Source organism: Jaculus jaculus, chromosome 1 (assembly GCF_020740685.1).
Source record: "Jaculus jaculus isolate mJacJac1 chromosome 1, mJacJac1.mat.Y.cur, whole genome shotgun sequence".
Taxonomy (NCBI): Eukaryota; Metazoa; Chordata; class Mammalia; order Rodentia; family Dipodidae; genus Jaculus; species Jaculus jaculus.
The window spans coordinates 120,331,985-120,358,054 of NC_059102.1; the positions used below are offsets into that span (position 1 = coordinate 120,331,985).

General features: G+C 47.9%; 1 protein-coding gene across 5 annotated transcripts in view; it reads right to left on the reverse strand.

The window, feature by feature from the left end:
• Positions 1-26,070, reverse strand: part of Epb41l4b (erythrocyte membrane protein band 4.1 like 4B) — a 170,725-nt gene that overhangs the window by 5,035 nt on the left and 139,620 nt on the right. For 2 of the 5 annotated variants that reach the window (XM_045160188.1, XM_045160214.1), the window contains exons 20-24: positions 24,800-24,898; positions 17,882-18,068; positions 15,497-15,574; positions 8,145-8,261; positions 5,822-5,890 (exon numbers count right to left, since the gene is read on the reverse strand). In XM_045160188.1, coding sequence (XP_045016123.1) covers positions 5,822-5,890; positions 8,145-8,261; positions 15,497-15,574; positions 17,882-18,068; positions 24,800-24,898 — 550 coding nt within the window. The remainder of the gene's footprint in view (positions 1-5,821; positions 5,891-8,144; positions 8,262-15,496; positions 15,575-17,881; positions 18,069-24,799; positions 24,899-26,070) is intronic. The other 3 variants (XM_004657052.2, XM_045160207.1, XM_045160198.1) reach the window with 3 other exon arrangements.

The window sequence follows — 26,070 nt, forward strand, 5'->3', positions numbered from 1 at the left end:
ATGTAGTATGTGAGGTGTATGTGCTGTATGCACAAGTGTATACTGATGTGTGTCCCCTGTATGTGCATGTGCAGAGGCCAAAGGAGAATGTCACCTGTGTGTGTGTGCATGTTCACATGCCAGAGGAGAACATCACATGTGTGTGTGTGTGCAGACACCAGAGGAAAATGTCACATGTGTGTGTGTGCACATGTGCAGAGGGCAGAGGAGAATGTCACATGTGTCTGTGCATGCATGTGCAGAGGGCAGGGGAGGATGTCACATGTGTGTGTGCATGCGTGTGCAGAGGGCAGAGAAGGATGTCACATATGTGTGCACACATGTACAGAGGGCAGAGAAGGATGTCACCTGTGTGTGTGTGTGTTCACACGTGTGAAGAGGGCAGAGGAGGATATCACGTGTGTGTGTGTGTGAGTGTGTGTGTGTGTGCATGCACAGAGGGCAAAGGAGGATGTCACGTGTGTGTGCACACGTGTGCAAAGGGCAGAGGAGGACATCATGTGTGTGTGTGTGCATGTGCAGAGGGCAGAGGAGGGTGTCACATGTGCATGCGCACACATGGGCAGAGGCAGGGGAGGATGTCACATGTGTGTGTGTGCTTGCGTGTGCAGAGGGCAGAGAAGGATGTCACATATGTGTGCACACATGTGCAGAGGGCAGAGGAGAATGTCACCTGTGTATGTGTGTGTGTGTGTGTGCGCGTGTGCACATGTGCAGAGGGCAGAGGAGGACGTCACATATGTGTGCACACATGTGCAGAGGGCAGAGGAGAATGTCACCTGTGTGTGTGTGTGTGTGTGTGTGTGTGTGCGCGTGTGCACATGTGCAGAGGGCAGAGGAGGACGTCACATGTCCTCCTTTACTGCTCATTAAGATTGAGTCATTCCTGAACATCGCCCTTTCTGCTGCTTCATTTTGTATTAGGCTTTCTTTCTGGGGAACTAGGTCTCTGGGCACCAGAAAGCATGTTGCCCTCTGGATCCCCCTTTTTATACGAATGTTTTTATACACGTGCGCTTGGTCGGGTCTGCCGTGATGCAGGGCGAAGTTGCTGTCGCATCTCCATGTCTCTTCCCGGGTCTGCATTCCCGCCCCTGCGCGTGACTAAGCCAGTTCATTGTTTCCCACCATCATCCAGACAGCCAGGGAAGGAGGGGAGCCCAGCCCTGGGGAGATGGGGGCAGGCCAAGGGATGGACGGAATAATGTTGCCATTATTTTTTAATTTTTTTTAAATAAATGGTATCTTATTTAAAAAAAGAAAAAAGATTGAGTCGCTCATGGAAGCTGGAGCTGCCGTCTTCCAGTGATTCTCTGCTCTCTGTTACCTACACAACTGGGGCTTCAGGAATTAGTGGCCGTGCCCAGCTCTTTATGTGGGTACTAGGGACCCAACTCAGGGTGACTCAGGCCCTCATGCTTGCATGGCATGCTCCCTTACCCATTGAGCTACCTCTCAGGCATAACTTGAGATTTTATGCTAGTTCTTGACTCTGAACTTGGAGAAAGTTGTCAGCTGGCTTTCTGAAGAAGAAGCTGTGGTTGTTAAGCACTCAACTGTGTTTTGTTTTGTTTTGTTTTGGTTTTTTTGGTAATGATACTACAGCTGAGCTGCCCACCATAGGTGGTCATTAGAAATCAGTGAAGCACTTATAACATGGTGTCTTAATTCTGTGAGGCCATCTGCTTGAGCCAGGAGAAGGTTTATCTTGCCAGCAGCGCAGAAATGCCAAGGAATTCAGAGCTGCTGGTCTGTGCGTCAATGCTACCTGAGTGCGGCCACGCTCAGTACTATCACACCTTTGTCCAGCATGTGATGCCTGCCACCGACAACTGTCACGCATGCTGAGCCGAAGCGGTCTTTTAAGCTGCTCATCACACTGACTCATCATTTTCCAGGAACCTTGTAGAATACTGCCTCTCTAAAGTAGGAGTGACCATGTGCCTCACTTTGGCTGGTGCTACTTTTCATTCCACTGAAATTTTTAAAAAATATTTTTATTTATTTGCAAGCAGAGAGAGAGAAAAGGGAGACGGACAGAGAGAATGGGCACAACAGGGCCTCCAGCTGCCGTAAGCAAACCCTAGATGCATGCGTCACTTTGTGCATCTGGCTTTACACGGGTTCTGGGAAATCAAACCTTGGTCATTAGGCTTTGTAAGCAAGTACCTTAACCACTGAGCCATTGTCTAGCTGTCCACAGAAATATTTTAGAGCCAGTGTGTGACCTTTCACCTCTCTCCTTCACTCCACCACCGTAGCTCGTGACATTCTGTGTGCCAGGCAGCTGGTCCGTTAGCCTGGGCTGCGGACAGCAGGCACACTGGGCGCAGACCTCAGTGTACCTGCCACAGAGGCGCAGCACAAGCAGGAGGGCCCATCGTCTCACAGCTCGCGCATGTTGGGCAGAGGGTACAAAGGCCTTTTGCTGGGAATGGGTGGAGGTCAGGTTTCCATTACCACTGCTGAGGGACATTTGCATCGATGACGTAAGAGCAGAGGTGGGTACAAGCACTGAGAGTAGCTGGGAAGATGGTTCAGTGATTAAATGCACTTGCTTGCAAAGCCTACTAGCCCGGGGTTCAGTTGCCCAGGACGCATGGAAAGCTAGATGCACAAAGTGGCATACGTGTCAGGGGTTCATTTATAGCAGCAAGAGTCCCTGGAGTGCCCACACACATGCTCTCTCCCTCCTCCCAAATAGTCATTTCTAATGTGTACTTCTCTCCACCTCGACCATCAAAATCATATGGGGCAGCTTTTTGCGTGCCCTCCCCTAAGCTACCCTCGTAGACTTTGACACTGATGTATGCCCTAAGCCTGCTTGGTCTCCACCCAGCTGCTCTCCCCTGTGATCACAGGGCTGCATTCCAAAAGCATCTTCCCTGAACTGTCCTGTTTTAAAGTCCTTCCAAGGCTTCCTGGTGCTGTAGGGATAAGGCCAAATATAACTTGTGCCCTACAGCGCGGGTTCTTGCGAGGCCTCCCTCCTCCTCTCACCACCTGGCCCCGCTCTCGGCGTTCCAGTCCCTGGGCCTTCCTTTCAGTTCCTTGGATATGCAGTGACTCCTCCCTCCCCAGGACTCTGGCTCACGCTGGTCCCTCTTCCCGCGCCGGCTGTCTCGGAGCCACCGTTGATCAGTTCTCAAAAGCCAGGGAGTGATTTCTGCCATTGGCTTCCAGCTCCATCTGGGCCCCCGGCTTTCAGGATGGGCTGCTCTAGCTTCTCTCTCGGCACTGCCAAGGCTGGGCAGGAGGCCAGAGTGCCCCACCACAGCCAATGGAGGAAAGAAGAGAGGAGCTTCCAGTGGGGGAGCTGTGGCCAGCAAAACTGCAGGGGGTGGCATGAACATCATGACCATACTAAACGTCCTGGCACAACCCTTGTGGCTCTAGTGGAGCTGGAGGATCTCTTAACCCAAAAATTGGATTGTTGTAGGAACCTGGTTCTCTCCCGGCTTGGACTAATGGCCGCTATCCCACCTTTGTTCACCTTCTGAAACCTGAATGAACCACTGTTATGGGACTGAGGTCACCTCAGGTAGTGACCACCAGCCAGTTTATGCAGCCCAGTGCTCTACCACTGAGCTGTATCCCCTACCAGCCAGTTTGTGGACTCCACTCAGGGCTGTATCATGAGGTACCTTATAGACTGTCCAGACAGGACCGAATTCCTTCAGGGAGAGCCCAGGGCATCACAGATATTGGAATCACAAACTCAGATTTCTGGGGGAAAAGAGGGTAAGAGGAAGGAGGAGAGGCCCCTGGCCTCTCACTTCCTGGGTAGCAGCTCACTATAGTGTGAGCTGCTGAAACTTCTAGGGAGGAATGAGCTAAGTAGCTGAAAAGAAGTGGGGAAATCATCAAGTGTTCTCACTCTGCAGTTGAGGAAGCTATAATATTCAACTACTGAGAAACACTTAAACATTTTGCAGAGTTTAAATAAGCTTTCCAGTGATGACAAAGAAGAAGAGGTGGTCTCAAGGAGCCCATTGCCAAGACTACCTAGGCTTGTTTCTTGGCGCTGTCTATCTCTGCAGCCATGAGAAATGACACCCTTCATACACCTGGGTTGGGGGGAGAATATTTTGTGGCTAGGAAAGCACTTTCAGATTCCTGGTCTCCTTGGATCCTTGTCTCAAAAAGATGCACAGAAGCTATTTCTTATTTCTATTTCCACTTTAAATAAGTGGAGATTGATGCTGTGTGTGGTAAAGTGTTGGGCTCTGAAAGGCCCAGGCGTGAGGCCTCGTGGAACTCCCTGAGCCTAGCTGAAGTTTGGCGACCTGTCTCTGGCCAGCTAGGACTCAGCAAGACGCCTAATGGCTTCTGGCCTGCCACCTCTGCATGGCAATTGTAATTACCATTTCAATAGGTACAGTTTACTATTGGCCCTTACCTCTGCCCCCATCCTAAAATCCCCGCCTTTGTCCCCAACAGGATATAGGCAACTGCTCAGAGTAATAAAGCGAGTTGTTTCTGCGAGTTCCTGCATCGAAGACTCCCCACTCAGTGTGTTTTTTCTCCAGTGGCCAGGAGAGGTCTGGGTCATCCTCCTCAACCCCTAGGGAGGAAACAGCAGGCCTGGTCTTTCCCTCGGCACTACCTACCTGCCCAGGAAGGAGCCCCGCAGTAAAGTGATTCACTTAAGACAACACCATTATCAGCAGGCAGATCCAACCCAAGACAACTGAAAACAGGTGTTGAAATAAGCGCATGGGCACCCATGTTTACAACAGCCAAAATGTGGAAACAACCCAAATCCCCACCAACAGCTGAATGTAGATGCTATAGGGAGTATCATCTGCCACAAAATTTAACTGAGTGCAGATACAAACTCCAGTATGGGTGGCCCACAAAAACATGATGCTAAGTGAAAGGAGTCAACACAGAAGGCCCCATAAGGTATGAGTCCATTTATAGAAACTGTCCAGAACATACGAATCCATGGTCATGGTTCTGACTGGTGGTTGCTACAAGGCTGGGAGCCAGGGGAAAGTGGGAAGTGATTGCTTAATGGGTGATTAAGAAAAAAAGAAAAACGCTATGCTAAGAGCCGGGCATGGTGGCACACGCCTCTAACCCCAGCATTTGGAAGGCAGAGGCAGGAAAATCACCATGAATTTGAGGCCATCCTGAGACTACATAGTGAATTCCAGGTGAGCCTGGGCTAGAATGAGACCCTACCTTGAAAAACAAAACAAAACATGCTGAAACTAAGTCAGATGTGGTAGCACATGCTTATAGTCCTAGCACTGAGAAAGATGAGGCAGGAAGGTCAAAATTTCAAGACTATGGGCTGGAGAGATGGTTTAGCAGTTAAGGCACTTGCCTGGGAAGCCTAAGGACCCAGGTTCAATTCCCCACTACCCATGTAAGCCAGATGCACAAGATGGCGCATGTGTCTGGAATTCATTTGCAGTGGCTAGAGGCTCTGGAATGCCCATTCTCTCTCTCTCTCTCTCTGTCCCCCTATCTGCCTCTCTCTCTCTAATAAATGAAGAGAAATAAATAAGTATATAAACAAAGGTAAGAAATTCAAGGCTAGCCTGGCCTACAGAGTGAGACCTTGTCACAAAAGAAAGAAAAAAACTGTTGGAACAAGATAGTCAGTGTGCAACACTGTGAATATACTAAATGCTCTTGCATTGTCAGTTTAAGATGGTTAATGCTACTCTCGACTTAATAAAATAGAGGAAGTACACCTCAAATCCCAGCACCTTTGCAACCTCACAGAGTTCAACGCCGAGCAACCGCGGCCGCTGTGACTGCTGTCTACGTCCCACAAACTCACGGCGTGCTGTTTCCTGGCTCTACTTACGGTGAACTGCGGCCCCGTGGCAAAGGGGTCAGGAAACGGGCTCATGGTTTCAGCCGGGAATGTCTTTATCTTCAAAAAAGAGAAAGACAGGAGGGTTACTTTGAGGTCAGCAAACAACATTTTGAAGTCCTTGCCATGCATCTTTAGAACTGAGCCGAACGGTGCAGGGAATCTTCCAGGGGCCTCATTGCTCAGCAGTGGAGGCAGCGGCCTGACCGTGCCTGGCTTGAACGGTACAGCCCACTTGCCCAGCCTGGAATTCCCTTCCCTCGGCCTGCTTGGGCCTTCCAGGCATTCTGAGTCCCAGGCCTGATCCAGAAAAGGCCACATTCAAGGTAGGTAACAGGGGAAGCCAGAGCTGCCTGGATGTCCTCTGAGGGTTTCTCCATAGCTTGGGGTATGGGGATGAGAGGCTCCGGAGTGGTCCACTCGGAACAGTGGAGCACGACAGCAAGGGTACCGTAGGCTAGGCTCACTGAACCAGAATGTAGTTCCCGCGAAATAACTTTCATTGTCAGAATCCCTTTACACTTTACACTTTACACAATAGAAGAACGTGTCAATAGAGCCCATGGAAACTCTTGGAATCCTGCCACGGTGGCCTTGGGGGACAGAGGATGAGGCACTCAGGAAGCGCTCATCTCTCAAAAAAAAAAAAAAAAAAAGCTGATGCTTCCGTTGTCAAGTTGGTGGCATCTTCCAGTTCTTTCTCTGTGGTCATTTTGTCTTTGGCTTCCTGGAAGCCTTGAGAAATGGAGTGCTTATTTCTTCAAGGTGATAGTCCAGGAGACCAGGGGCTCTGTGACAGCCTTTCTGTGGTCCCCAGACCCAGAAATCACCTGACACACCTGAGCAGACAAAGGCTGCAGACAAGACACAGAGGCCGCCTCTGCCCTGGCAGCAGCCTGTGTCTCGTGGATCTTCCTTGCGGACCCTGGCGCAGCACCTTGGCCCTCCTTTTCCCCTCTGTAAGGAGGAGGGCGGAGGGAGGAGCTCGAGCCCATCAGACCAGACCCAAACCAGCTATAGCTTTCTAACCCCGCAGAACAGGTCCCAACCGATGTGGGGACAACAATGTCCTTGCAGTGTGGACTATGATGTCCACACCAACCCTGCTCCCTTTCTTCCAAGTCTCTTTGGTCTATAAATATATCAATGTTCTCAGAATGAGCCCCAGGCGCCAAGGGACTCTCAGGGTAAAGGCTTACAGTACATTCTCTTGCCTAATGGGTCAACATGGCATTCTGTGACCAATGCCTGGCTGAAAACAACCTGCAGATGTTTTCAAGTCATCAAGAAATAGAAGGGACAATGTTTTCTCACCACCTTAAAGAACTATCTTACACTGCTGTAAATAAGAATGCTACATGCCGGGCGTGGTGGCACATGCCTTTAATCCCAGCACTTGGGAGGCAGAGGTAGGAAGACTGTTGTGAGTTCGAGGCCACCCTGAGACTGCATAGTGAATTCCAGGTCAGCCTGAGCTAGAAAATACGACAAAAATACCTGGAAATACAAATAAAGTAAAGAATACTCCCTTTCTGCTCCGGGTACACTGTGCAGAGCGCACTGCCCGTTGATGGCACAGCCACACACTAGAACCACCTCGGAAGGAGGCAAAAGCCAAAGTCACACTTCCTCACCCAGCCTGAGGAGATAAAACCCCTGACAGAAAAGGCTGTTTCCCCTCAAACGATGACAAACTGCAAACAAAACACAGTCCTACTGTGACCAATGGCAGCCCATTCACCTGATGGACTATGAATAATCATGTGCAGTGTGGCCACAAGAACAAGACAGAAAGAACACAGTGTGAAGTGAAGTGAACACACGGGAGACACTATGACAACTTTGATTTAACATGTAAAATTATGATGAATGAACATGAACAACTAGAAGGAAACATGCCAAAAATGAGAAAAAAAATCATCATGCTAGGTGGGAGATTAAGTAGATGAATCTTATTCAATTGCTAGGGAGCACTCTTATCATATCATGGCATTGATAAGCAGCAAGGGAAGACAAGTTTAGATATTCTTTGCAATAGAAAGAATCTAGCTGGTGAGGACCAAAATGTATATTTTTTTCTCTGGGGTGTGGGAAGCATCTAGCCCCATCAAAGTTCTAGGAAGGGTCAGGAGACACATAGGAGTGTGTCTCAGTTTGACCAGGGCCAGCTGGACCCCAAACTCCCCCATCCTTCTAGGAGTATGAGGGGTGCAGGACAGTGAGCTCTTTGGAGGGCACGCACTTCTGCTTGCCCATCCAGCCACACACGGCCTCACATGTCACAGCAGGCCCCCTTCCCTGCTGGGGTACCTACCAGCCTCGTTTTGATTGGAGGATACATGCAAACTCCAGTGGTCTCTTCCTTCATGGGGAGAGAGAGTGGAGGAGAGCAGCGAGCGTGCGCACAGTGGGGGCTGCTGACGGGCTCTGCCTGCTCATGACGAGAGGAGGATCGAGGGGTGGAGGAGGTGTTGAGACAGGGAAGAGAAAGAGGAGATCAGGGAGGGGAAGGAGAGAAAGACAGCATAGTGCAACTCCAGACTGTTTTCAAGCCAGCTTTGCCCGAGGCCTCTTTCCAGCCTCTGGACTACAGGCCTGCGGATCCCGCCCGCCGCCCCCTCTCAGTCTCTCTCCTCCTCTCTGGCCCTCACATCGCTTCTCTAACCCATGAGTACAATGACAGACCAAACCCCCTTCCCAGGGGTGGCAGGGCCAGGCCGTCTCCCATGCCAGGCACACAGAACTCGGAGTAGCCTCCTGGGTACTTTCAGGGTATACTCAGAAAAAGCAGCGTGATGAATTAGCAATGCCAACCTCAGGAGTCAGGTTGGCCAATCACTTGAGAGCCTTTGCTCCCTCCGCCAAAGCAGGGCACCAACTGTGGTGTACATGAGAGTGGGTGTCCAGCAGAGGGCGTCAAGAAGGAGCTACAACCCCGGGCAGGAACAGAGTTCAGGATTTCATATCCTGGGCTCTCTGCTACCTGGGTTCAGAAAACAGGCTGGCCCTGCCCCACCTCCCTCACCCATGAGCCCAGGCTTGGGCATGTCATACTGGCAGCGGGGGGAAGGGGGGGACCTGCCGCTTAGCTGGAAGACACCAATCGCCATGAGAAAAATGCCGCACCCTTTGGAATAGCAGTTTCTCCACCCAGCCCTGCAGAGTGCCAGTGCCCAGCAGAGGCCCACAAGCTCGTGAGGATGAGGATGGTGAACAGAGGGTGCTGGGTGTTAGGAGAGGGGATCGCTAGAGGGTTAGTGTGGGTTTCAGGGAGGGGCCACTCACTCCAGAAAACAGATACATGCATCTTTTAGCTCCAGCAAGGCTTGGCATCATCCCACTGTGGGGATAAAGTACAGCCTGAAGGTAAAGGCTGTTGAAGAAGAAAGCCATGGTTTCTTTGCCTTCTCAGGACCTATCATGCCAGCCACAGAGTTGGGCAGCTGCCAAGGGGCTTTCACCAGTGTGATCTCACAGTGACAGGCATGACAGTCTCGTGCCATGTTCACATGTAGGAAATACAGAGACTGCATTAGCAAGGTGGGCATCCTGGGTTCCAGATGCTCTTGTCCATGATCCTTTCTTGAGAGATGCATGAATCCACACTAGTCAGCTGCAGTTGAGGTCTACCAGCTGCCAGAGACTCTTCCCACAGTTGTCTTTGGTCCTTAGGAGAAATCCTACTTCTAAACTGGAACACCAGGTCCGTAGGAGGCTGGCTCCCACCACACCCTCCACTATCAGTTCCCTCCACAGCCCCAGGATATTCAGCCGCTGGGTCTTTGTTCCTGCTGATATCAACAGACACTCAGCAGATGGTTTTGTGAAGGAAATAAAATCTGGCACGAATGGCCAAGAAGCATGGTCATATTGCCTAGAGGCCAGACTGTGGAGTAAAGATTATCAGGAATGACTTAAGGCTTTACCCAGCACTGGGCATTTGTGGTAAATGCTGATCATTACTCAATCATTTCTGACCTTTCTAAACAAGCACTGGAGTGGATTTAAGCAAAAGAATATCCCTGGATGCCCCATTAATTCACCCCCTTGACTCTTACTAAATGAGAAGGAAACAAGATAATACATATAACTGGATATGACTTGGAAATATCCATCTTTTTCCTGGTATTTCCTTTCCTGGTTGGGGTTTTCCTACATTCAGGCTGCTACATTCTTTTATTTATTTATTTATTTGAGAGAGAGAGAGAGAGAGAAAGAGAGAGAGAGAGAGGAAGAGGCAAAGAGAGAGAGAGAAAGAATGGCCTCATCAGGGCCTCCAGCCACTGCAAATGAACTCTAGATGCATGCGCCCTCTTGTGCACCTGGCTTACATGAGTCCTAGGGAATCGAACAGGGGTCCTTGGGGGTCCTTAGGGTTTGCAGGCAAATGCCATAACCATTAAGCCATTTCCCCAGCCCTCAAGCTGCTACATTCTTTTTAAAATTTTTTTATTTATTTACTTATTTATTTGAGAGTGACAGAGAGAGAGAGAAAGAGGCAGATAGAGAGAGACAGACAATGGGCGTACCAGGGCTTCCAGCCACTGCAAACGAACTCCAGCCATGTGCGCCCCCTTGTGCATCTGGCTAAGGTGGGTCCTGGGGAATTGAGCCTCGAACCAGGGTCCTTAGGTGTCACAGGCAAGCACTTAACCACTAATCCATCTCTCCAGCCCAAGCTGCTACATTCTTACACACATATTTAGCTTTTGCTGTTTGGCTTCTGACTAGGGGAATGGAAAGGTTCTTGGTATAGATCAGTGATGATGGAGCTGTGTAGGGGTCTCTTTATCTTCAGACCCAGGAAAGAGCTTCCTAGTTAGAGGATGGGAAAGAAAAGCAGGCAGACAGGAGAGTAGGCATTAACGGGCACTGAGCGGAGGGACCCATGGGAGCCTTCTCCATGAGCAGAGGCTGGGAACAGTGATTAAACAGTAGTGAGGACCAGAGCCCCTGATCAGGTAGAGCTGGGGAGGACAGAAGGGCCTCAGGACAGAATGATGCCCAGGAGATAAGGAGTCACACTTTGAGATTTATACCCAATCAAAGGGACCACAAAAAAGGCCTAACTTGTCTTAGATGTGTCCACAAATTATCATACTATGAACAAACCAGACCTTTCCCCCATACTCTTGTTCTTTGGGGAGCAAGATGAAGCCACAGGGAGAACGAGGGGCACCCGGCCTTGGCTCATGATTGCGTCACAGCCCACCTGGAAGAGTGTTGTTGAACAGGATGGAAATCTACGTCTGATACCCAACCCAAGGCCTGATCCTATGCCGCACACAGCCTTCCACTGCCAGGCTCATGTCCCTCAGATGTGCGCACTCTTCACCAACACGCCGTGTAGCATGAGGGACTGGCTCTTCTTTGCAGCCCAGGGGAGTGAGTGGTTTACAAAGTACAAGCTAAGAGAGGGCCAGGCCCCAAGGCGGGACAAGTGAAGAACACAGAGGGCACCGGTGTCCGTGTTCTGTTACCCCGGGCAGGGAGGCTGGCTGGCTGACCCGGAGTGACGTTAAGCTCTGTGTTCCCAGAGCCAACATTACCCCCATGTAAATGTACGTTCCACGAAGCTCATTTCTTCAATGGACACAAGTCCTCTCTCAAAGGCTCACACTCATACCCGAAGACAAGTCCTAACACACTGGTGCTGTCTACATGCACTTTCTCTCCCTTCCCACTCCTTCTCTGCCTCCCAGGCAGAAGCTCTGCTGTGATTATGAACTCCAAAGGTGGATGAGCTGAGGATGGGCAGGTGGAGCAAGATCTCAGGTTGCTAAACTGGGCTATATAAAACAAAAGTGTGGGATTAGAAAAGGAGAGGTTTGGGGAAAGAATGGAGGTGGGGGGAAAGCTGCAAGAATGAGATTGAAAAGACTTTCCCGGGTGTTTGAGAATGTGAGTCCTTAGGAAAGAGAAAGGTGCAATAGCGCTCAGACATGGTGATTTGATCTGCTTGAATCTGTAATTGAGAAATGGCAGTTCAAGATGGGACCTTTGGACTTTTCTTGGACCACGCTACTTTGAAATCCACTCTGTAGAGACGGGAGGGTGGTGGGTGGTTCTCATGATCTCCCTGGAGCACTCCTGAATGAAAGCAGGGCTTATCCATTCTTGGAAGTAGGGCTGAGACCACCAGGGAACTTGGCCAGCTTCTTGGAAGGATGGATAAGTGAAGAAGGCAGATACATCCTAGCTCACCAGTCCAGGGCCTGGGTTCTAGTCCTGACCCTGACGTAGACCTGTATAATTGGGAACAAACGTTTTTGCTCTGTTTAAGCTTTGATTTCTCTACCTGAATAGGAAGGCCAGGATGAGAAGGTCCTGAGACTCTGTTCTGACAGGCTAAGTATGAGGAATTGAGGAAGTCCTGGGAAAAATTTAGTCTGGGTCTGCTTTTGTTGCATAGCCCCCTGCAGATGTGGGCCCAATTGACTTAAACAGTGACACCTAAAAGCCCACCTGGGAACAAGTTTCCCAACCCAAGATGCCAAGACAACCCCTTGGCTGGCCAACTGCAAAGTGAGCAGGCTCCTGCTCACCAGGAAGAGGAGAAAAGGGGCTCCAACAAAGGCAGGTGCAGAAGCCCCCCTCCCCTTCCTGCCTATAATTCTTTGTTACTCAGGGAAACAGAATTCACTGGGAACTAGGAAAAGTCAGAGAAAATAACACTGAGGAATGTTCCAGAACACCTCTTTTGCATGCCTGTGTACATGTGCCCTCATGCCTCAAGCAGAGAAGGCCTGGTCCTAAGGAGCCATGCGCTGGATGGCCGTCTCGGTGCAACCCAAGGACCTCGCTCATGTGGCACAGGGCAGATCCCTGAGCTCGCCTCACAGCTAAGTGAAGATGGAGAGGGCCGCTCCAGGAGAACAGTGAGCTCCCTGCTGCTGCTGGGACCCTTCACTTGGCAGGCATTTGTACCTCTGGGAGTCCCTGCGACATGCCACTTCCGAACTAACCTCAGTCTTCAATATCCAAAGAAAAGAACATTCAATTCCATAAGTATTTAAATGATCCCTAGCACAGGGGTCTCTAGAAGAATGTTGTCATCCTTTAATAAATACTCTTTCGTTCTTTCTTTCTTCTTCTTTTTTGAGACAGGCTGGGATGGAGCTCATGTCAGTCCTCCTGCCTCAACCTCTCAGGTGCTGGATTTCAGTAGGAGCTATCATATCCAGTTCAGACCACTTTCTTTACCAGGCAAACTCCTATTCATACCGTAAAACAAGACACCGTAAGCTTTCCTTTCCTCCTCATGGTCCTCAGAGCTTAGTTTTCTTTTCCACTTGCTTTTATAGGTTTGCAGGTTGTACCATATGTGCCTGGATGCTACCCACACGCTGTACGATGTCCTCACACTGCTGCTTGGGGTTACACTGACCAGAAGGACTTCCTGGGCCAGAGGCCTTTTGGCTAGGATATCCTGTAGCTCCTGACTCCCCTGCATAACTTCCCGTCTTTTTTCCATGCCCCTCTGTTCTACATTTGTGTTCTGGGGAGCTTTTAAAAATTATTTTACATATACTATAACAGGTTAGATACTATTATCCCTCTTTGCCCCAACAACTGTTACCCTGGGGGCCCACCTCAATGGGATTATGGTAATTGCTGTGGGGTTAGGAAGGCCTTCATCAGTCTGGGGAGTGCTTTAAATGCAGCCTTGCTCCAGGTGCAGCAAGTTCCCCAAACGCAAGACCAGATCTGGTCCTCTCTGATGCATCTAGCACACCCAGAGGTACAGGAACCAGGGCTTCCGTCCCAGCTTGCTCCCTTGTGATTTGCCCATGTTGTTTGCTCATCTGTGCAGAGGGTTGATAAGGTGATGCTTAAAGGCCCTCCATTTCTGATTACTCTGTCATAAGGTTGGGGGTGGGGAGGGCCCATTCATCTTGGCAACATCTAACTAGAGGGCCATGAGTGACTGTGACCTTTATTCGGAGTGCTCCTAGAGCAGGGTCTTCCCTGGCAGCTTAATTAGCTGCTCACCAAAAGATGCCGACGAGATCTCTCCAAAGGGAAGAATAGTTGGAGAAATTATTGCCGTGCACAGACACGTGGAGCAGCCGTGATCGTTCCCAAAGGCCACGTAGCACGGTGACTACCTGCCTTCTCCTGACAGCCCCCCGAGGTTCTCCCCACTCTACACGCTCCTCCAGCGAGTCGACACTGAGTGCTTCCCACTTCCGCCCTCGCCTGGAGCATCTTCTACGTGGCTCTCATGCGGCTCCTGGTCATTTATCAACCTGACTGCCCTTCCAGCTTGGAGCTAGCCCACTGTGACCACACACACAGCTCCCAGGAGACCAGTTCTGACTTGACTCACATTTAATTCACAGCTCAAGTGGAGTTTTATGCTCAGCCCCAAGTGGAACATGATTTATGCTCAATTACACTCAAATATTAGTCTGCACTTGGTTTGTGTCATTTCATCAAAGTAATAACACTTTGTACATATTGGTGGTGTTTTCTAGTCTCAAAAGTTCTCTCTCTTTGTCTCCTTATAACACTCTGTGGTGGTTTGATTCAGGTGTTCCCCATCAGCTTAGGTGTTCTGGATGCTAGGTTCCCAGCTGATGGAGATTTGGGAATTAATGCCTCCTGGAGGCAGTGTATTGTTGGGGGTGGCCTTATGGGTGTCGTAGCCAGTTTCCCCTTGCCAGGGTTTGGCATATTCTCCTGTTCCTGTTCTCTACCTTATGTGGGCTGGGGGTGATGTCCACCCTCTGCTCATGCCATCATTTTCCCTGCCATTGTGGAGCTTCCCTGTGAGCCTGTAGCCCAAGATAAATCTCTTTTTCCCACAAGCGTCTGCTCTTGGTTGGGTGATTTCTACCAGCAATGTGAACCTGACTGCAACACACTCCTTTGATATCCTTGCTTTACAGAAGATGGGGTAGTAACTACTAAATGACAAGGCTCTTATAAAGAAGAGCAGAGGGGTAGGGATGTAGTTCAGTTGGTAGAGAACTTTCCTAGCATGCATGAGGCCCTAGATTCAGTCCCTAGCACCACATGACTTGGGCATGGTAGTGCAAACCTGTAGTCCCAGTGCTCTGGAGGTAGAGGCAGGAGGATCAGAAGTTCAAAGCCAGTCTCAGCTACATGAGACCCTGTCTCAAAAGTGGGGGCGAGCAGCAAATAGCCTTCCTGACTTCTGATGTAGTGCACCGTCCTCTAAAAAGGGCTTCTTACCCGCAGGAGCCCTATGAGGGTTACTATGCCTAAGGGAAGACCTATATGCAGAGGATGGACCATGGTAGGCAGCGCAAGGGGCCTGGAGAGCCAGGGGATGGCCTCAAGGCAGTGTTTCAGACCATACAGATTGCTGGAAGCAGCAGCAAGAGAGGGGTGGGCATGCAGGGCACAGCCCAGGCAGCCAGGAAGCCATGGCCCAAGCACAGAGAAGCCCTGCTACACTTTAGAAGTAGCAGGCAGGCGTGGGCAGCACCCCGGCAGGCACCTGCCAAGGAGTACCACCCCTTTCTCAAGGGCTTTGCGAGGTGGGGCTACCCTTGACACCTGACCCTCCAAGAGAGCAGACCCAGAACCTCTGGATACCTGGAAGCCCGCCCCACAGCCATGCCCACCTCTCCAGGGTCCCACTACAAGCCTTTGCTACAGTCGGTGGCTTTTCTGCTTTTAGCATAAGAAGAAGTTTACCAAAGGAGTGGCTTCTGTGAAGTCCATCAGCAGGTCGCCTGGTCCCAAGGTGAAGTTGCCTCCATGGTCAGAGGGGCTCTGTGAAGGCAGGTAGAAGTTACCCTGTTTAGTGATGCTCTGCGCAGACAATGGAGCTCAGCAAAACTGGCAGGAGCTCGCACCTGTCTAATACTGCATGCCTTAGAGTGCCAATCCCCCCTTAAGTCCTTCCCTCAGCAGTCTATAAAATAGCCACTGGAACCCCAACTTTCCCCCTGAAATCTTCCTGGGTAGGAAGAGGGGCGGGAGGGATGTACTTTTTAAAGCTGCAAGTCACTTTTCTTAAGTGCCTTGAGTGTTCTTTGACTGGCATTTGGGAAAAATGCTTTCAAGAAAGAGTCCTTTGAATGTATAAAGAGAGCAATGGCTTTGTCCCTCCTGGGAGTCTCAGCCAGCAGGAGCTGAAGTGATCAGCACAGGATTGGGAAACATGCTATCTTGGGGAGGGTGGTTTGCGCCTCTGAAGACAGATCTTCGGTTCTGGTCAACATTTTGCCCTCCTGATCTGAGGAGGAAGAAAAACCTGGAGCTGGTGAATTTGACACAAGCAGAGCCAGAGGAAAGAGATGGCCAGGAGAGGGCGCGCTGGAGCTGCTGGGAGAAGGCCGTTCCCTCTACTCCCACTACCACTCCCCTGGATTTGTAAATGTTTCCGCTTGGTTTGTAACCAGCTGTGGGATATGTGATAGGAGCCTGTGTCTTCATTTGAGATAAAACTATAAGAGGACTCCCCACAGCGGAGGGGAACCTGACTTGATTCCAGCAGCTATGGCAGGTGTATAAACACTTGGGTTGAGGCAGGAGGATCACCTTGGGTTTGAGGCTGACCTGAGCTGCATAGTGAGTACTAAACCAATCAGGACTATATAGTAAGCCTTTATCTCAAAAATCAAGATAAAACAAATAAAGAGGCTGGGCATGGTGGCACATGCCTTTAATCCCAGCACTCAGGAGGCAGAGGCAGGAGGATTGCCATGGGTTTGAAGCCACCCTGAGAATACAGAGTGAATTCCAGGTCAGCCTGGGCTAGAGTGAGACCCAACCTCAAAAAAAAAAAATTAAAGATACCAAAAGGTGATGTGTAAAACAGTACAGAGCCTCGGTCTGGACCGGGCACTGGCTAAGTGGTCCACCCACATTCATGGATCTATTTCAGGTACTTGGGAAAGACTCCAGGAAAGACAGGTATTGGTCCTGCACAATGTGGGCCTGGACCATTGCCATTTGGATGGTGCTAGGAACTGTGGCCCTGGAAGCTGCAGCAGCCCAAGCTTATGCAGTGCATAAGCATGGGAACCTTCGCTGGACATGATGCTAGCCACTGATCTGGGCAAGGGAGCAGGACTTACCATTTGCAGGAAGAGGGATCTGAGTCTGGGAGGAATAAGGGCTTTGAGAAGGACTGCACTTTCCGAGCCAGGCATGTAAAGAGAGGAGCTGGGAATAGTCTAGAGCCCTGGACACGCCTCTAGGGACCTGTCTGCTGTGCACCTTTCCTGATGAGTTTGCATGGACCAAAAGCCACCTCTGACAGCAACAGGTTCCACTGTGTTTGAACCAGCTGGCAAAGAGTGACCACTGACACAGTCACTCAGAGCAAAGCGAGAGAAATGGCTGTCACTGACATCCACGTCTCTGGTGATTTCCTGAGCAGTTTTTCTATGTCGAAAGTAGTTAACACAATTTATCCTATGTGAAACATGGCACAGGGTCACCTTCAAATCATCCATTTCAGAGTCAGGAGAGGTCGATTATTTCTCTCTTTCTAGCTTAATTTTTTATTGAGTCAGGTTCTCACGTAGCCCAGGCTAGCCTCAAGCATTCTATTTGGCTGAGGAGAATCTTGAACTTCTGATCTTCCTGCCTCCACCTCTCAAGTGCTGGGATTACAGGTGTGAACCACTGCACCTGGCTCACAAGGTGCTGGGATCAAACCAGGACTTCTCACACGCTAGTTTTTCCCAACTGAGCTACATCCCTGGTGTCACTTTCTGTCTCTGGAGTGGAGTAATAACTTTATAAGATATTTTAAATCAAATTTGTCCTCAAAAGTCCCTTAAACGGTTCCTAAAGTATAGTGTACTATGTCATATCATGTCTTTTCTCTCATAAATAGCTGGCTTATATTTTGGAATCAGGGTATATGATAACATTTCACTTCTCTAAAAAAATTACCAACTCTTTACTCTTGGAAACAACCTTAGCAGTTATCAATATTCGTCACTTTAAACTGCTTTTGCTATTTTTAATGCACATATATAATTAATTATGCAAAATTAAAATACAGCCACCAGATGTCACTCACTAAGCAGACATTACTCCTCAGGTTTTTTTTTTTTTTCATACCTTGGCCCCTGGGGACAGCTGGCCCTTGCCTTCTGACTTCTGAGGCGAGCTGACTTTTGGGATCTTGGGAGATGCCAGTGGCACCGAGACTTGAGTGGCAGCCATGGTGGTGGCTGTGGTCGTGGCTGTGGTGGCTCCCACCGCTTCAGCCAGGTCTGGGGGGAGGTCGTCTTCATCACTGCGGTTACTAAAAGCACATGAAGCTCTGCTCATTACAATAATACACAGGCTGTGAGGAGGGCCGGAAGGCTGGGGAGGCCAGAGTGGGCGGATGGGGCTGCCCAAACACATGCCCACCAGATGTCCAGCTTACAGGAGCCAATCCACTGTTCTTCACCAAGACAAATTTGGGGTGAATTTTTTTGTCACTTGCTAGGGTTGTGTGTGCACACATGTGCATGTCCATGTGTATGATAATACACACACACACACACACACACACATATATATATATCTCATGATGATTCGAATTTTAACCATTTATAAGTGAACAATTCTATGGTATTACATATATTCCCAAAGGCATACAAACCATTCCATCTAGCTCCCTCCAAACCCGTTCCTCAACTCTAACAGAAACTCTGTATGGTTCCTAAATAATGATCCCCAGGCCCCCTCCCACGTCATCTAGTAGCCGCAATTCTCCTTCCTCCTTTGATGAGTTTGCCTCTTCTAGATGCCCCATAGAAGCAGAACATGTCCTCTGTCTGTTTTGTGTCCTTCACCATGATGTTTTCAAAGTCCAACCATGTGGTGGCACATATCAAAACTCCATTCCTTTTTATGGTGAAAAATCATCCATTGCATGGATGAACTACATGTTCATATCCATTTATCTGTTGATGGGCACATGGGTTTTCTTTTTCCTACCCTTCAGCTCAGCAAACAATGCTGCTATAAGCACAGATCTACACATATCTGTTTGGCTCCTCACATTCAATTCTTCTGGACTGTCATTCTAAGTGGTTTCCCTTTGATAAGGAAATGCAAGGCTTGTAGGAACACACTGCTCAAAGCCAGGGATTTGTAATGACCCCTTTTCTGGCCTAAGAGCAACTCTCCCTTGGGTACAGGAGAGCTGGGGCAATTTGTTTTAGAGTCACGGATCTCTGATCTTAGAACCTCTCTGCCAGACAGGAGTGACCTAAGAAGAAAATGACACTAGACAGGAAGTCATCGTAGGACTGTAGGGAGAAATCTGGCCTGGCTCTGTGGGTTGATCTCCAGGACACTGATTTGGGATGGGATTGATCTCCTACATGGCATGCCCAGGTGGGAAACCCCTCTGACCCAGCTCCAGTGCTGTGCCGCTGATTACCTGATCTTAGTATGGGTATTTCCAAACCCACAGAAATTCAGATGTGCCCCCCCACACCCTTAATGCCAGCCAGAGGGCTGTCTATGCAGTCAAGTGATCACTGTTGAACTCCTGGGAGAGATGCCCCGGGCTCTTGGAGCATCCTTTCTGGTAAGAGTGTCTTCATGCATCTGAGACCTTGGGTCATGGCAAATAATTTGTGCTATCAGTGTAATTTATGGCAAAGTACATGTTTCTGTACAGCCAGGGTTTAGATCATGCTCTATCTATCAGGCTGAGCTCTGGGGAGCAGCAGGAGACTGTAGTTAAGGTCAGTCATGTGGGAACTCCATGTCTTGGTGACTGATCCTTAACCGAGGCCCTGGACCTGCTCCAGTGAGCATGGCTGGCTGTTCATACAGTTGTGGGTGCTGTCACGTGCTGCTGAGAGAAGGCAAACCTGTCTGTGTGACTCCACGTGGAGAACAACAGAAGCCCCCTACCCTTCATACCCTTTTCCTTTGCTGATGTCAATCTATGTTCTTTCTGTAATAAAGCATAAACATGAAAATAGGCGTTCTGAGTTCTGGGGGTCCCCCTGGTGAACCGTCTCCCTTGAAGATGGTCTTGGATACAACAGGCACCCAGGCCCCAAGCGTCTCCCTGTGGGATTTCTCAAACCACTTTGGCCCAGGGATTGTTTGAGGAAATAACAGCTGAGCTGAAGGGTAAAAGACCCATGATTCATGGTCACAGCGGAGGGCCTCATGGGACACATGTTTGCATTTGCATGAGGAAGCAGGTCATGCGGCCACACTTGCACTTGTTCATTGGATTTTCTCAGTAGCCGTATACCATGACCTCCATTCTTTTTTTTTTTTTTATTTGAGAGAGAGAGAGATAGAACTAGGCATCCAAAGAAAGAAAGTGTATGGTGTGCAAAGTCCTCCTGCCACCGCAAACCAACTCCAGATGCATGTGGCAATTTGAGCATCTGGCTTTATGTGGGTACTAGGGAATCATATTCAGGCCATTAGGCTTTGCAAGCAAGCACCCTGAACCACTGAGCCATCTCTTCAGCTCATGATCTCCCTTCTTCAGAGACTCAAATGTGATATCCAGTGGCTTTGACACTTTAACCTTATAAGCAGAGTTGCTATTTACTTTTACATAAAAGGCCATTTTTAAAAATATAGCTCATCTCATCAGCAAGTGCTTGTAGCCACTGAGCCCTCTCCTTAGCCCTCAGCTATCTTATAGCAAAAAGTTAACTGATATGGTCGAAAGTTAGAAAACCTCCAAATTTTTCATCTTTTTTTTAATAATCTTTTTGCCTTATCTGAAATTTTATGGTAAGGAACATATCTAAAATTCAGTAAGTCGCTGGGCGTGGTGGTGCATGCCTTGAATCCCAGCCCTTGGGAGGCAGAGGCAGGAGGGTCCTTGTGAGTTCAAGGTCACCCTGAGATTACCTAGTGAATTCCAGGTCAGCCTGGGCTAGAGTGAAACCCTACTGCAAAAAACCAAAAATAAATAAACAAAATTTAGTAAGTCTTTCAAGTTTAACTGTACTTCTCAGATAAAGTCATATTAAATTCATAAACATTTTAATAAGTAAAATTGTATATGGAAGACACCTTATCCTTGAAATTATTATTCCCCCCCCCCCAGGAATGGTGGTGCATTCTTATAATCCCAGAACTCCAGAGGCTAAGGGAGGAGGATCAGGAGTTCAAGGCCATTCTTAGCTACTTAGCAAGTTTGAAGCCAACCAGAGCTACATGAGAACTTGTCTCAAAAAACAAACAAATGAAAAAAAATTTCTTTCCTTTTTCTTTTTTGGTTTTTCAAGGTAAAGTCTTACCCTAGCCCAGGCTGATCTGGAATTCACCATGTAGTCTCAGGGTGGCCTCGAACTCATGGTTATCTATCTATCTTTGCCTCCCAAGAGTAGTGTTGAGATTAAAGGTGTGCACCACCACATCCAGCTAAAAATATTTATTTTAAATAACATGCATAGAAAAATGTCTAAAGTAATGGTCACCATCATCTGTGAACACCAAGTTGTATGTTCATTTTTGCTTTGTTTATTTTTTGAGACGTCTTACTATGTAGCTTAGGGTGGCCTCAAACTCATTATTATCCCAGGCTGGTCTTGAACTTTCAATCCTCGTGCCTCAGCCTTCCCAAGGTCTATAGACATGTGCCTCCAAGCCCAGCTTTTCTTGTTTGTTTGTGGGTAAGGATGAACAGGGTATGTATGTACGTATGCTAAGCACATTTCTACCACTGAGCCACCTCTCCAGCTCCTTCTGGTTGTTTGGTGGCATATCTCTGGGAGCACTGCTAACTTTTTTTCTTTTCCTTTTTAACTTTCCTCTCTTGTCAATTGAATTTTAAAAGACATTTTCATTGTGTTTCAACACTGAAGTTATATTGGGGGGGGGAGGAGAATACAGTTTGCCGTTTTCTTTCTTTTCTTCATTCTGAGCTGGGTCTCACAATGTTGCCCAGGCTGACCCTGGGCTCCTGGGTCCTGCCCCAGCTTCCTGAGACGGTGGGGCTACAGGGTACAGGGCCTCTGCATTTGGCATGCTAGCCATTTTCTAAGCCTACTAGCTGTCAGTATAAAAACGGCCCTTTCACCTGCCTCACTCTCGGCAAAGCTCCTCCCTTCTCCTCTTCTCTCTGCCACACTTTTCCTTTATGTCATTTTCCCAGAAAGAACAGGGTAGAGCGTTTTGTTTATCTCATACAAAGCAGTGGGTTGACCCCTTGTTCAGAGCCGTGGGTGTTATGATGGTCCTGGTAGAGGAAATGTAATCCGAATGCTCATAACCCAGGCCTGGGAATTAGAATATTGTAACAGCGTACACATCCGTAGCTCAAAAGCAGCCCCGTAGAGAACAGCTCCAGAGAAGGGGAGAGCCGGAGTTCTCACCTGTGCTCCTGACCAAGTGTCCAGCAGCTTTATCAATACTTATGAGTGAGCTGAACAAAGGAGTGATGCCTAATGACAGACATCCAAGAACTATAACTGGGACAGAACCTTAAGATAGGGAAAAATCCCATTTGTGTATCTTGCTGTTTTTCTTTCTTTCTTTTTTTTTTTTACTAGTAGCAAAGCAGAATATTTTGGGACAGCTTAAGAAATACATATTTAGGGGCTGAGAGATGGCTTAGCGGTTAAGCGCTTGCCTGTGAAGCCTACGGACCCCGGTTCGAGGCTCGGTTCCCCAGGTCCCACGTTAGCCAGATGCACAAGGGGGCGCCCGCGTTTGGAGTTCGTTTGCAGAGGCTGGAAGCCCTGGCGCGTCCATTCTCTCTCTCTCCCTCTATCTGTCTTTCTCTCTGTGTCTGTTGCTCTCAAATAAATAAATAAATAATTTTTTTAAAAAAGAAATACATATTTAGGAGCTAGAGATATGGCTTAGCAATTAAGCCACTTGCCTGCAAAGCCTAAGGACCCAGGTTCCATTTCCTAGTACCCACGTAAGCCAGATGCACAAGGTGGCACATATGTTTGGAGTTTGAAGTTTCTGGAAGCCCTGGTGTACCCATTCTTTTTCTATCTCTATCTATCTATCTATCTATCTATCTATCTATCTATCTATCTATCTGACTCTTCCCCTCTTTCTCTCTCCCCCCCTTCTCTCTCAAATAAATAAATAAAATATTAAAAAAAGAAATATGTATTTAAGTTAGAGGACTGAGACAGGATTTCCTAAAAGAGCCAATTTGGTGATAGAGTGAACTGTTCTTTCCTTCCAGGCCACCTGTAGCCAGTCATTATTGCAAGCATGATTACCTATCCCCAGTGGGTGATAATAACATCTTGAATTACAACTGTAAGAGAAAAGGCAAATCCTGCCAGCCTTGTCCGTGGAGAGGAAGCTGTACATAATTTGTTCCTGAGAGATTATGAGGATTGTTGATTACTTGAACCCTACCCATCCTGGCTCTCCTAGGAAATGTACTGCTACATGCCCAAAAGTTTCTAGAAGACAAATGAGGTGGTATGTGCCTGCTCTGAGCATGCCCCTTCCTCTTTCTGTAAGGGTGAATGGCAGGTCTGAGACAGCTTTTCGGGGATTTTCCGCCTCCCCCATCCACACTTGGCATCCTTGGGCCCTTCAGTGACCTCTTCTTAGACTCTGACCAGAACCCTTACTAAGGGCTTTGCCCACATAGTCTCAGGTTAATCCCTGCAAAATTCATTATGGGTGGCTCATCCCATTTTACAGGTAAAGAAAGAGCACTTGAAGCCAGGCCTGGGGCACAGGCCTGCAATCCCAGCTACTCAGGAGGCTGAGCTAGGAGGATCACAAGTTCAAGGTCTGTCTAGACAATTTAAGGAGAACCTGACTCAAAACCAAACAAAACAAAATGTTCTGGTATGTAGTTCAGTGGTAGAGCACTTGCTTAGCATTTATGAGGCCTTTGATTAAATCTCCATTACAAGGAAGGAAGGAAGAAAGGAGAAGGGAGGGAAGAAGGAGGGAGGGAGTGAAGGATGGAAGGAAAGAAGGACGGAAGGAACGAAAGGCTCAAAGAGTAAACTTTCCAAGAGGTCAGAACCTTTCCAATCCCAGAGCCACCATGCTTTCTACTGTGTCCCAGGATCTCTCTTCAGCTCTCTGAACAATGACACATCCAGGCAACATGCCTAGGCCATAGTTAAGGTCAAGAGACAGAAAGCACCATATGATCTGCACTAAAACTATGACTAATATCACCCCCAGCTTCCTACAGCACCTCTTTATCTCCTTCGGAATGTAGTTATATGTCATTGACTTTGCCTCTAATACATTACGAGTCTTTGGATGAGAACTTTAAAAGCCACATTGCTATTCCCTGACAATTTCTAGAATCTAGTTCATACTGTAACCAAGAGACTTTTGTTGCTCTAACCCAAAGAGACCCGGACAGGTGCTGGTGGGATTAGCTCCTCCCACTGGCCACACATACAGCTCCATACTTAGCGTGGGCTCTGTTGACTGTTAGAAGGGGAAGCTTCTGCTGTGGCCTTTGGTGATTTCTGTCTTAGTATTCACACACTGCCCCCTCTGGAGTGTGATCCGGACCTAGCACCTTGTTTCTAATGAACAGAACACAAGGAAAAGAATAGGCTATCACTTTTGGGATTGGCTTATAAAAGACTGTACCTTTCACCTTGCTAACACTCTCTCTACCTTTTCTTGGGTGCTTTCTGTGTCAGAGAATCCCACATGCCTGAAAACTGAGGGTCACCTTGGACAGTCAGCTTCCAAGGACTTGAATCCCAATAGCCGCCCTGCCAATGAGCAGTCAGATGTGACCATGGCCCTTGCTGACATCTTGAATATGGTTTCATGAGAGACTCTGACACAGAGGGCCCAATGAAGCCATGCCAGACTCCCAATCCCTCCTGTACCCAGCAGCCGTTTGGTGATAAGCCCGCATCAAAGGTACACATGCCAACTATGAAATAGTTTCAAGAGAGAAAAGTTCTGGTTCCATGATGACCTAAATGGGAAGTAAGCAGAATTGAAGGGAAGGCAGTCTGGGATGGTCTGAGGGCTACGACACATTGATAACCAAACATTTATGTATAATTGAAAATTTTGAAGTACAGAACTCACAAGCTATATTGTCTTGTTAACTTCCTCACTCGGGGAGGCTTGGTTTCCGGTTTTTCCACGGCTGGCTGGGCAGTTTCCACACGTATAGGGATAGGGTTTCTACAAACATACCGAAAATAGAACATACCATGAAAAAGAGGTTATGGTTTTGTTCTGGCCATCTGGTCTGCTTCTCAGCTAATTTATACCTTATTGGTGGTCAAGAAATTCAATTTTTGCTTTTTTTTTTTTTTTTTTGCCTATCTGCTCTACTCCTTTAATAATTAAAATTACTTTAAAAAGTCCAGAAAAAAAAAAACCAATAAACCAGCAAAAATCGCAGGGATAGCGAGTAGAGAACTAAATATAACTAGGGTGCTTTAAAGAGTCCTCCACTAGTATTAAGGTTTGGCACATGCTTGTGAAATTAATGAAGAAAAACCTATACATAATCCTTTATTTTTTTATTTTGACTTTTTTTTTGGTTTTTCAAGGTAGTGTCTCATTCTAGTCCTGGCCGACCTGAAATTTACTATGCAGTCTCAAGGTGGCCTCGAACTCACAGTGATTTTCTTGCTTGTGCCTCCTGAGTGCTAGGATTAAAGGCGTGCGCCACCATGCTGGGCTACATACTCCAGTTTTATTCCTCAATAACCTGGTAGCAATGCTATTTGGTCCAAGAGCCCTCAAGGGCTAGAACAATAGTATGCAACAATGCTATGGTGTGTCTAGCTATATACTAGATACACAGTGTTTATCTGAAAAATGCATAAGCAAAAGACCTTTAAGATTGTCGCTAAAACATTTTAATCCTATGTATATGTGAAATGTTAAAATTTCAATTTCCCTTTTATTTTTCCTTAATCATTATGCCAGACAACTTAATAGGTCTTACTTAAAACAGTGATTTTTAAGGAAAAGCTTTAATTCATTTTGTGGTGGTCATGACTAATTTTGTTCTTTAAGAAATTTCTTTGTTATAAATCTTCAAAGTGCTTATTAAGTAGAGCAGTTCTTGCCAGTCAGCCGTGTATTGTCCTTAGCTAGTCACACTGTCCATGAATTTGGATTTCCCACAACCTCAGAGTTATTTGAAATCTTTTGTTATATTTTAAAATATTTTTGGAAGAGCTGCTAATTTTATTTTAAAAAAATGAAGTTGTAAAAATATGCCTCCTTTTTAGAAGATAGCCCCTCCCTCCAGGCTGTGTAACCCGGCATCACCATGTGCAGGTTAGGCTCCGAGAGAGCCTCAGTGCAGATGCGCTTTCTTTACAATGGCTTTAAAATTT